The following is an 11,809-nucleotide window of genomic DNA, read 5'->3' on the forward strand; positions in this document are numbered from 1 at the left end:
ATGTCCAGGCAGTCCAGCATCAGTTTCCAGACCGGCAGCCGCAGGAGCTTCAGCACGGCCTCAGCCACCACCCCAGCGGCCGGCCGCTCCCGCTTCAGCTCCGTCTCGGTGGCCCGCTCCGCAGGAGGCGGTGCGGGGCTGGGCAGGATGAGCAGCGCTGGGGCGGGCTTCGGGAGTCGCAGCCTCTACAACCTGGGGGGCACCAGACGGGTCTCCATCGGGGGGTGCGGCAGCAGCTTCCGAAGTGGCTTTGGTGGCAGGGCCAGCAGCGGGTTCGGGGTCAGCAGTGGATTTGGCTATGGGGGCACAGGCGGAGGAGGCTACGGGGCCTCAGGCTTCCCCGTGTGCCCCCCTGGAGGCATCCAAGAGGTCACCATCAACCAGAGCCTCCTGACTCCCCTCAACCTGCAAATCGACCCCACCATCCAGCGGGTGCGGAAAGAGGAGCGGGAGCAGATCAAGACCCTCAACAACAAGTTTGCCTCGTTCATCGACAAGGTGAGCCGGGGGGCTGCATGTGCGCCGTTGGGGTCGGGTGGCAGGAACTCTTGGAGAGACCCCCCCCCCCCCCCCCCGCGCATGGACAGGGAGCAGTAACGCAACGGCCTCCCTGTGGAAAAACGCATCCACTCAACAAGTACCTCGCAAGTGGCGCCAGATGGCCCACAGGACCTTGTGGAAATTTCCCTCATCCTCCCTGCGAGACACATGGTTGGTTCAGCCAACACAGAGGGAAGAATGAAGTTGTTCTCCACAGGAGGAGTTTCCACTGAGCAAACTAGCCTCACCCAGTGCAAGTGTTGTCAAGACACTCAATCCAAGAGTAGAGTCTCCCCCTAGAGACCTCCAAGCCCACCACACCAGTTCTAGGGAAGCCTCAGAGAATGGTGAGGTAGCTTCGAGGGCTTTCTCATTCTGATTTGGAGTTGTCAATTATATAGCTGACAGATGGTTATCAGGTGAAAGGTGGATTTTTCTTCTCTCCCTTATTAGTTGGAGTGTCTGGCTCTGCCCCCCAATATCTCAAGATTTCGTTCTCCCTCCCACCAGGTGAGGTTCCTGGAGCAGCAGAACAAGGTCTTAGAGACCAAGTGGGAGCTCCTTCAGGAGCAGGGCTCCAAGACGGTGAGGCAGAACCTGGAGCCCTTCTTCGACACCTATATCAATGACCTCCGCCGGCAGCTGGACAGCGTCACCACAGAGAGGGGCAGGCTGGACGCTGAGCTGAGGAACATGCAGGACGTCGTGGAAGATTTCAAAGTTAGGTAAGGGGAAGACGGGCTTCTGGTCACACACAGTCATCCCAGGACTCCTTTATATAAGGACCAGCGAAGTGCAAAGCAGCAAATACCAGTGGCAGCAGGGAGGTTTGGAACTTGAAGTCATCATCCCATGATCGGGAAGACAGCATGGTGTAGGGTAACAAAGGGACTCTCATCTCACGCATCACTATTAACAAGAAGCCTAGTCTAACCTGTCCACATGACCGCAAAGGGATGTCTGCATCATCTAAAATAACATGGCTACTCTGGAAAGCATAATACCATTTTACAGCCAGAATATTCTTTTACTTCGCTGGCACAGGCCCTATTATTGAGCTGGTACATTCCCAGTGTAAGCGAGGCAATCCTCCTGGGGGAGGCAAAATCTGGCCATCATCCAGGCTGCAGTAGGTGAGGTATCCAACAAAAAGGGATAGTCCCCCCCCCAAACCCATAGCTGCTTTACCCTTGGTTTCTGAGTTAGAGCCACTCTTATTTACTAAAAGTACGCAGATCATACACACAGCTGCTCTGAGGTTCAGTGAAAATACATCAAAATCTACCAGGAACCGTTTCCTTCCTGAACAAGCAAAATTGGCCCCACAGTTCCAGCAGCCACTTGAGGCAGCAACATTTGTGAAAGACTGCAATTGTGCATCTCTAATAAGATGGAGTCATAAGTGCATATTGCTATTCCCATAAGTTCCATGCTCACCTTCTAGTCTTACAAGAGGAAGAGGAAGAGGAAGAAGAAGAAGAAGAAAAAAAAAAACTTCTGGCAGAAGAAATGATTCCCCTTTTATAGAGGGAGAAATAGAGGTTAAGTGAATCACCCCAAGTTGCGCACAGGCCAGTGGAAGAGCTAGAAAGGATTTGGGGTGTCTTAACTCTTGCTACACCAGAAACGCTCCTCAGCCAGGGAAGAGTTCAGCTGCACACTTGCTCAACAGCACGTCCCCTCTCCTCTGTGCTTACAGGTATGAGGACGAAATTAACAAGCGCACCACTGCCGAGAATGAGTTTGTGGCCCTGAAGAAGGTGGGTGTAAATGTCTCTCAAAGGAGAAGATTCGAAACTGAATCTTGGAGTGTGCAGTGACTCGGCCCGTGGGACTCCCAAGAAATGGCACATAACCCTTGAGAGTATCTGGAGAGCTCAAATCTGCCAAAATCCTCCCTCTGTATTTATGGCCCCCTGACCCTGCTAGGGTTTCTGTTAGCTCAGGGGACTCAAGCCCCCAGTTCTCTGAAATCACCCACCCCAACCCCAAGCCCCAGACTCAGAGTTGGCTAAAATCTAACCTGGAAGGACCAGGGAGGAGTCAGTCTGCCCAGCTTCTTCTGGACTCACTGCTTGGGGCTGGGGTCTCAGAGGAGCACCCTGTGCTGTTGTTCTAGGATGTGGATTCGGCCTACATGAACAAGGTGGAACTGGAGGCCAAGGTCAACTCTCTGACTGATGAGATCAACTTCTTCCGGATGCTCTTTGAGGCCGTAAGAGCCTACAAATGTTTTTGTCCCTCCTAGGTCTGGAGCCTGGAAAGAAAAGAATGCTGCAGAGAATGTCATCTACATGGCGCCTCTAGCCAGCATCTTGCCCCAGAGGCTCAAAGTTGGGGCTTGGGTGGTCATGGGCACCTGGGAGAACTGCTTGAAATCTTGTCACACTAAACCCTACTCCTGCTCTGAGGCTGCCCTCCACCCCCCCAGCATAGCAAGCAGGGAGTGCCAATTCTCGAATCCCAGGGCCTTGGGTAGCATTCCCAAGGAAACGAGACACACCTCTCCCTCTCCCCTTCCAGAAAAGCTCAGAAAAGGCAAGTTGCCCCTCATCTCCTTGGTCAGGGTGCTCCTTGCCCTCTGAAGATGCCTCATTCTGGGCACTGCCACTGTGAAGGCAGAGACCTGGGTCTTTGAAGGGGAGAGAGAAGTAGAGAGTGACGAAGTCACACTGTACAGGGAGAAGCAGGGTCCCCAAACTCACTGTATCCTGAAGGACCCTTTTATGCTGGCATATGAATCAACATATGTCATAGTCAACTCAATATAATCTGGACCAGAGAACATTGACCCACTCTTCATACTCAGGGAAAACACACAGGTGGGGGTCTTGAGAAGCTATGCTGGGAGACACACCCCCATCGCACTGATCTGTGACCCAGGAACTTCTCAGGGCTCAGCATGGGAGTCCCTAAATGGCTTCGAGTGCCCAGAGAAGGGTTGGAAGAGTCCCTGCTAGGGATGACCTAGACGGGTAGTCAGTTGTGTGATTTCAAGAACCTTTCTTTTTATGCCTTGGTGATGCTGAGTTTTCTGGTTCCACAGGAGCTGTCCCAGATGCAGAGCCATGTCAGTGACACGTCCGTGGTGTTGTCCATGGACAACAACCGGAGCCTGGACCTGGACAGCATCATCGCTGAGGTCAAGGCCCAGTACGAGGATATTGCCAACCGCAGCCGGGCCGAGGCCGAGTCCTGGTACCAGACCAAGGTGAGCTTGGAACCTCTATGATAGGTTCCAAGACCAGTGTTATCTGAAGCCCTGAATAATCATTTAACTCTTAGCCACAAGCATCAGGAATACATGAGCATTTCTGTCTCTTTCAACATGGCCAAAGTGTCTGGTGCTATGAAAAATCAACTTGAAATTAGTGTAGAAACCCAACCATACACACGAACCTGTAGTCAAGCAATGTTGGGTGCTCAGGACAGCCCTCGTCCCCATATCACTTATGATCTGGTTGGGCCTGGGTGAGACTCCATAACAACCAAGGACTAGTCATACAGCTATTTCTAGATGGCTTATTTATTCAACACCTATGTGTCAAGCAGGGTTACAGAGTTGTAAATAAATAAACTGTTTATTTTTGGTCTGAGAGATCAGGAAATAAATGGAGGGGTCGTGGAAGGGAAAAGACCATGTTAATTAAAAGCTTCCAAGAAGAGGTGGGTCCTCCTTCCCTTGGGAAGCATCCAGGGACAATAGATTGCCAAGGATGGGGGAGGTATTTAAGGCTGAACAAGCAGTCCTGTGGGGACTGGAAGGCAGAAATGAGCACTTTGCCAAGCGAAAGACTCTATATCAAGAAGAGGGGGGTCGGGATGACCATGGAGAGCTACTGTCCAAAGTCACAGATGGCCAGAAGAAGGTTTGGCGTTGGAGGGTGTAGTAGACTGGATAGTCCAATCCATGAGATCAGCTCCCTGCCCAGTGCAGACCCCTCTCAGGGCCAGCTGCTCACCTACATGTGGCTTCCATCCTTCGCCCTGCTGTGTGCACTGCCTTGGTCCCTACCGCTGCAACACGGTAGGAAGGAAGAGGGTGTCAGGGGCCAGGGATGCACAATGCAGAGGCACGCCCCCTGCAGAGGCAGAGGCAGATGGTAAGTGGAGGTGAGATGTGCCTAAGTTGAAATTTACAGTGGTTGAAATTTATAGGGAACCATTCCTTTTGTAGGCAGGGCCTCTTGTTCCCTTAAACCATGTGTATCTAGAAACGGAGGAGCTGGGCCACTCAGCACTTTCAAAGCCAGCCAGATCTTTACTTGGTCAGGGGCTCTTCTTCCCTGGGAAAGGTGTGGGCAGGAGACAGGGGTGTTTGTTTCTCGTACAAGTACATCCTGGATATGCACCACTAGGCAGAGAGCTCCCTCAGATGGGGGATTTTGTTACAAAGTCTTCAGAACTGTGGCCCCTCCAGCCTGGCTCCATCTAACACCGGTTCCCTGCACCTCTCCCCTGCTCCCCCAGCACTGACGTCTGGAGGGAAACCAAAATTCATGGTCACATGGGTCTGGATGTATGCCCCATGACCGGGATCCCCAAAGGACACTGACCAAGTCACCTTGTCACTCCTAGAGCTCACCATGCTCCTTCCTGCCCCAGGGTCTTCACACAGGCTGTCTCCCCTGCCTGGAATGTTCCCTCCCCAGCCTATCACTTTGGCCATTCCTTCCCATCCTTCAGCACGCAGCTCGAGCACCTCTATCTCTGGAAGGGCTCTCCCGACCCCCACCCCACAACTCCATATCTGGGTCAGATTCCTTTGTTACACTACCTGTTCATTTCCTAAGGGGCACTCATCCCAGTTTGGAACTATAAATTCAGTAATATTTCATTAACATCTATCTCCCCCAATAAACTGTAAGCAGGGGTCTGATGATGCTCTCCGTGATACTCCCAGAGCCTAGCACGTGCCTGGCAAGTAGATGTGCCTGAGAAACACCACCCAAATGAATGAGTGAGGGAGTGTGTGAATGATCAGTGAATGGGTGGGCCAGGCTGTGCACACGCAGAGTACACAGCCCAGGTGTTTGATGAGGGGACTGACTCTGCTCTAATTCCATCAGTACGAGGAGCTGCAGGTCACAGCCGGCCGGCATGGGGATGATCTCCGAAACACCAAGCAAGAGATCTCTGAGATGAACCGGGTGATCCAGAGGCTGAGAGCCGAGATCGACAGCGTCAAGAAGCAGGTAGAGTTTTGGCAGGGCCGAGAGTTCCTTGCACACTCATTTCTCCCAGGTCATTCCATCATGCTTCCAGGACTCCTGCCCAAGACACGCCACACCTCCAGGGGCTGTCAGTAAGGCTTGTGACTTCCTCCTTTTCTTATAGTGTTCCAGCCTGCAAACGGCCATCGCTGACGCAGAACAGCGTGGAGAGCTGGCCCTCAAGGATGCACGGGCCAAGCTAGTGGAACTGGAGGAGGCCCTGCAGAAGGCCAAGCAGGACATGGCCCGGCTGCTTCGCGAGTACCAGGAGCTCATGAACGTCAAGCTGGCCCTGGACGTGGAGATCGCCACCTACCGCAAGCTGCTGGAGGGCGAGGAGTGCAGGTGGGGACAGATGGGGCGGGGGGGACAGATGCAATTATCCATTGCAGCTAAGCAAGCATTCCTAAGGGCTCAGGTTGCTGCAGCCCCCTCCTCTCCTGGAAAAGGGAGCAAAATGCAGATAGAATTGGGCTATGAGAGAAAAAAAAACAAAAACAGGTACAATTTCTTTCTGGGCCAGTAAATCATTATCAAATGCCCTTATTTGAAGTACAACTGCTTTTCGTACTCCATAGAAATCTAGGATCTGATCAGGTCCTAAGTAATCAAATTCTATCAGCAATTGGGTTATGTGGCAGGTCTGGATATATGGTACGAAAGGCTCTGGGCTGAGAATAAATTGTCCCAGGATTTGGGCAGACAGGCCTACCACTAACTAACTACGTAACCTCCGGAAAGCCAGTACCCTTTCTCTGGTCCTCACATTCTTCAGTGATGGAATAAAGAGGCCAAATCATCTGATCTCCAAAGCTCAGTGGGAGCTTTGTGTTCTGCTGATTACCAGCTGTGTGACCGAGGGCAAATTACTTTACCTTTCTGTTCCTCACCCGTGAAATGAGGATACATACCATGCTTTCTATCCCATATGTTATTAAGAGGGTTAAAATAAGGGAATACGCATGAAGTTCTTAGAACAATGCACGACACACAAGTGTTTGAAAAATGCCAGAGATCATTCAGTTTAGTGGCCAAAGATACGGGCTTTGGAGCCAAAGGAGTCTGGCTTCAAATCTTGCTTTGTGATCATGGGCAAGTTAATTAACCTCTCTGAGCTTCAGTTTCCCCATCCATCAAACCCACTTAACGGGGTCATGGAGAGAATTAAGTGGCATAATGTAGGTAACAGGTATGTACCTACAGGTATGTAGTCCTTTTTAATGTTCTAAGTCTGTGTTTATGAATGAAGGCCAGTTCTGTCCTTAGCATGCAAAAGCAAAATTACTCCTCTTGCTACAATAACAGGCTGATTATTGTTATTGTTATGTTTATGACTCAGACTCCTCTCCACACCTCTAATCACCCCAGCACTGCCCCATGCATGACAACAGTCCATTGTTGAGAGAGAAATCTTGTTCCTTAAGGAGCCCTCCCTTCCCAACCGACCTTAGTGTACGATTAGCTTTAATTTTCTCCAGGAGTCTACCCAGTTTGAACCAAAAAAAAAAGTATTTCTGAGATTACAGGTTTTCCTCCTAGGAACCTCAAACTCCGCATTATGTCATTCTTTAGATTATTATTTTTAATACTACTAGTATTTAAATAATTTCAACCTCCACTTACTGCTGCAATAAAAATAATAAAGGGTTTTTCAGTGCACTTAATTGCAAAAATGTGATTTCAAATGCCCATGAGCTGCTGGACATAATAGTAACGTTCCTTCTGCCCCCTCCCCCTGATCAGGCTGAACGGAGAGGGCGTTTCTCCAGTTAACATCTGTGAGTATGACATCCTCTGTGTCAGTTGGTGTGCATGTGGTTGGGGCAGGGGAGTGGCATTGTGCGGGAGGCCGGAGGGCATGCATGACCTCACGGATAGGGTCCATTTTGAGGTTTGAGGTCTTGAATTCGTTAAAAGGAGAGCCATAGTAGGAGTTTTTTTGTTTTTTTTTTTTGTTTTTTTTTTTAGGAGAGAGTCTTTAATGTCCCAATTCTTACCTCTTTGCAAGGGACAGAGCACCACAGAGGGGCTGAGAGGAGTTTGCTGTGACCCTTCTGCATGGGTCTAGAAAACCCACAGTTTCCACCCACCCCCCGGGGATCCCACACCTTTCCCTCTGGGATGCGAGTCTAGTTCAGACATGAGCATTCACTGCGGACAGGATTTATAAAACCCTGGTGTGCCCTCAGTCTTTGGAGGGAGCCTCCACGCTGGGCCCAAGGGCATGGCCAGGAAGGCCACCACTTCCTGAATGGTGTGGGGAGAAGCCCTGCCGCTCTATTTTACTCTGCAGAGTATAACAGCAGAAGGTTACCCGGGTTTTTCAAGGCGGAGAGAGCACATAAGGGCAGGTGGGTGTAGCTGCTCGGGAACAGGAGAGGCATTAGCAAGCTGGCGCAGCCCCATGCCACTAAGGGCAGAAGTCACTCTCAGAGCTCACTGCTGGCATTTTGAGGCCGACAGGGATGACTTTTACAGCTTGCGTCCTACAAGTGAGTTTGGTTTTCTTGATGCGGGATTCACAAAACCAATGATTGTACTAACCGATGATTCTAGAAAGCAGAGCCCTCTGAACTACCCAGCTGTCCTCCTTCACTGATATCCTTGTCTAGCGGCCCCCAAGACCCTCAAAGCTAGTTTTGGGGACAGCTGCCATAACCTCTGAAGTTCCCTTTCTCTTGAAAGCGCCTGAAAGTCCGTGTTTGTTATCTAGGGCTGCCACATCGCAGTACCACAAACTGGGGGGCTCCAAACCAGAGAAATGAACTGTCTCACACTTCTGGAGAGCTCTTAGTACTCCCTGCCCTGCATCCTGCCAATCTCTGGCTCTGTGATCACATGGCCCTTTCCCTATGTGTCTGTCTTCATGTGGATACCTTTCCTCTTCTTATAAGGACAGGAGTCCTATTGGGTAGGGCCCTCCCTAATGATTTTATCTTAACTGGATTCCATCTAAAAGATCCCATTGCCAAATAAGGTTGCATTCACAGGTATTAGAGGTGAAGACTTCAACACATTTTTTGGAGGACACAATTCATTCTGTAACAGTCCATTTTTATTTCAGTTTCCCTTCTGAAGAGCCCAGTGTAGGGTACTGGGTGTTGAAGGTGATGGGTGGTTATAAAAGTTAGGAAAAGAGCAGATGTGGAGGAGGAGAATGGGAGCAGAGTTGGCTGGCCAATATGTCATCTGTCACTTGGTCTAGCAAGATTACTCCAGCCCCACTCTGGGATTCAGGGTGCAGAGGCTGGGGACACCGAGGGAAGTGCGTACGTGCCCCCACCACCCCCCTCCCGAGAAGAAAGAGAGACACCAGAGCCAGGCCCACAGAGGGAGATGGGGACAGAGTGGCAGGGAGTGTGATGGGATCAAAGGGAAGGGCACGTGGACCAGAATCGCTTCCTGGAGGCCAGAAGTCTCCATTAGGTTCTGGAAGGAAAAGCGAGGTGCCCAGTGGCAGAGAGGAGGCAGGAAGCCATTCCAGACAGGCAGCGTGCCCAGCATTATGGCCCAGGGAAAACCAGGCTCTGAGCATAGGCTAGAGCTCTCACTGAGTAGGTGGGGAAGCTGGAAGGACGCAAACAGCTGCCTGACCAGACAACACATCCCCACCCCACGGACTTTGGGGCACAGGCCCTGACACTCCAGGTGCCCTGGGTTCTGACTCTGTGTCCTGTCTTCCGGCAGCTGTGGTCACCTCCACCGTTTCCAGTGGCTACGGCGGTGGCGGCAGCATTGGAGGCGGAAGCCTGGGTCTCGGCGGGGGCAGCGGCTACTCCTTCACCACCAGCACTGGGCACAGCCTGGGTGCGGGCCTGGGCGGCTCCAGCTTCAGCGCCAGTAGCAGCCGGGGCCTTGGGGGCAGTGGCTCCGGGGTCAAGTTTGTCTCCACCACATCCTCCAGCCGGAAGAGCTACAAGCATTAAGTGCAGCCAGCCCTCTCCCCCACCCCAGCCCCGAAGCCTGCCCGCTTGCTGACCTGGCCTGTCTACGCTTGCAGACAGGATACCTGGTCCTTCTTCTTCTCCCCTGGCCCACTTGTGCTGCCGGGAAGGAAGCCTGGCGTCCTGGCTAAACCCCATTCCCCAGCTTAAGCCCTCCTGACAGTCCCCAGAGTGCTCCCCCACCCTCTCTGTGCTGACGCCCGCCCTCTTTCAAGAGTCACATTGGGCTTATCTTGTGGAGACCCTCTCTTCAGCTCCTCCTTCTTCCTCCCCACCTTCCAGATGCAGAGATGGGAAGTGGGTGTTTTCCAGGCCGTCTCAATGCCAGGTTGGCAGGCCCCCTGTCTCACGGGGCTCATAAGCTGCCTGCGAGGAGTGCGGGCTCTCTCTCTTCCCTCCCTGGGAGGCGTCTATTAAATGCACGTGTAATGTGTTTGGTGTCCAGCCCTCTCTGTTTGGCATGGTGTTGCAGCACAGAACGATCCTCCTCTCCGAGCCACGAAGAGTGCCCAGAGTACATCAGATCTTCCCTGCTTCCAGAATGAAGAATGCTGGGCTGGGGAGATGGGAGGGATGAAGAGGGGCAGACTGCCAGCCAGACTCCATCCTGGTGTTTCTGCCCACTTCCTCCTGTCTCTTGTTGGGATGCGTTCTTTGAGAAGCCCAAGCCCCTGGGCAGCTCTGTCCGTCCTCCCGACTCTGTATGTCATTCAGGGCGATACCATCCCCTCCCAAACCCTAACTGTTTTCTGAGGACACTGATGTAGGGTGGGCAGCCCAGCCCTCCTCCAGCAAAGGGGCTGATTGTTCCCTGACAGCTTCAAACTTGCAGACCTGAGCAGAGAAATAACAGGCCAGGAGAGGAGTTAAAAGTCAGCCCTGGGGGCAATGCTTTTACCAAGCAGAGCCACTGAGACCCATAATTGCAGGCGGCAGTGAGGCATCCAGGAAGCTCCCACATTCCTGAATTTACAGTCTCCCGAACCCCTCCCATAAGGTCTGAGCCTGGCATCACCCGGAGTGGGGACCGCCCATGTGGACTTTGAGGAAGTGAGCTCAGGGCTCAGGACCATGCTTGGAACTGGTGGGAGCCAGGAACCAGGAATCTGAACCACAACAAACCAGGATGCTGTGCAGGAAGCTAGGTGGCAGGAGGGGAGAGGCCATGAACCGAGAGAAGATGAGTGTAAAACCAGGGGCTAAAGTCAGGAAGGGTTGGGAGGGATGGCAGGAAGGAGAGAAATGACACCGAGGGTAATCTTTAAATGTTCCTGGTCCCCAGGGACGAGAGGAGTAGGGAGGATAGGAATTTGGAAAGAAATCCTGAGTCTGCCGCCCTCAGACAAGCCACCCCTCCTCCAACCAGCGTCAGGTGCAAAGATCCTGTGGTCAGACCACTGCGCCCTAACATCAGCCCAGTACCCACTAGCCATGTGACCATGGCCAAGTCTCACAATGACTCTATGCCTCAATAGCTTCATGAGCAGAACAAGAAGAGTAATAGCTACCCCGTGGTGCTGCGTGAAGATTAAACGAGAAGACTGGCGTAAAGCAGCTATACCTATAGTAGCTGCTCAATAAACGTTGGCAACTATTACTCTCATCCTCACCCTCACAAAGTTATTACGAGAATCGAATGACATAATCTTGCAGCTGACCTGCCACATGCTCTGGCACAGACTGAGTCCTCAGCAAATGGGGTTTCTCTTCTTTTCCCAGTGACAGGAAGGGCATGATCCAGTGCTTGGGTTCAGAGTCCAAGACCTGGGAATCCAAAGAGAGGAACAGTTGAGAAACAGTGGGAGTGCCTGCCCTGTGAGCCTGAGAACCTGGGTGGGCAGGGGGCTCAGGACCCAGGCCTGCCCCAGGCCTGAATCCCCAGGCCTGGTCCTGCCCTGGGTAGGGTGTTCCCCGTGATGATTAGGGGGCAGGAAGACGGGCACTGGCCAGACATGCCATTGAGATGAACTCAACAGAGTGGTCTTTGATCTTCTCCGGCCAAGCCCAGTTCTTGGAAGGGATAAAAGTCAAGGAGAGTCTGGGACAGCTAGACTTGGAAGGCTCCTCATCCCTTTGACACTTGTGCTCCTCTCACTGGCACCGGCTCCCACC

The 11,809-nt window shown here is 52.3% G+C and overlaps 1 protein-coding gene across 2 annotated transcripts; it reads left to right on the top strand.

Moving 5' to 3' along the window:
- On the top strand, nt 1-10,124 carry LOC112832134 (keratin, type II cytoskeletal 75). Of its 2 annotated transcripts, none has more exons than XM_025882635.2 (9): nt 1-498; nt 1,051-1,265; nt 2,240-2,300; nt 2,660-2,755; nt 3,587-3,751; nt 5,610-5,735; nt 5,878-6,098; nt 7,497-7,561; nt 9,441-10,124. In XM_025882635.2, the coding sequence occupies exons 1-9, from the start codon at nt 1-3 to the stop codon at nt 9,677-9,679; spliced, it is 1,686 nt and encodes a 561-aa protein (XP_025738420.1). In that variant the 3' UTR covers nt 9,680-10,124. The 2 variants fall into 2 exon arrangements, with proteins under 2 accessions (XP_025738420.1, XP_025738421.1); XM_025882636.2 differs by having other exon boundaries at nt 7,497-7,531.
- The last annotated feature ends 1,685 nt before the right edge of the window (nt 10,125-11,809 follow it).

Source organism: Callorhinus ursinus, unplaced genomic scaffold, assembly GCF_003265705.2.
Source record: "Callorhinus ursinus isolate GAN/ISIS: 27379988/994484 unplaced genomic scaffold, GSC_fseal_2.0 scaffold44, whole genome shotgun sequence".
NCBI classification, from domain to species: Eukaryota; Metazoa; Chordata; class Mammalia; order Carnivora; family Otariidae; genus Callorhinus; species Callorhinus ursinus.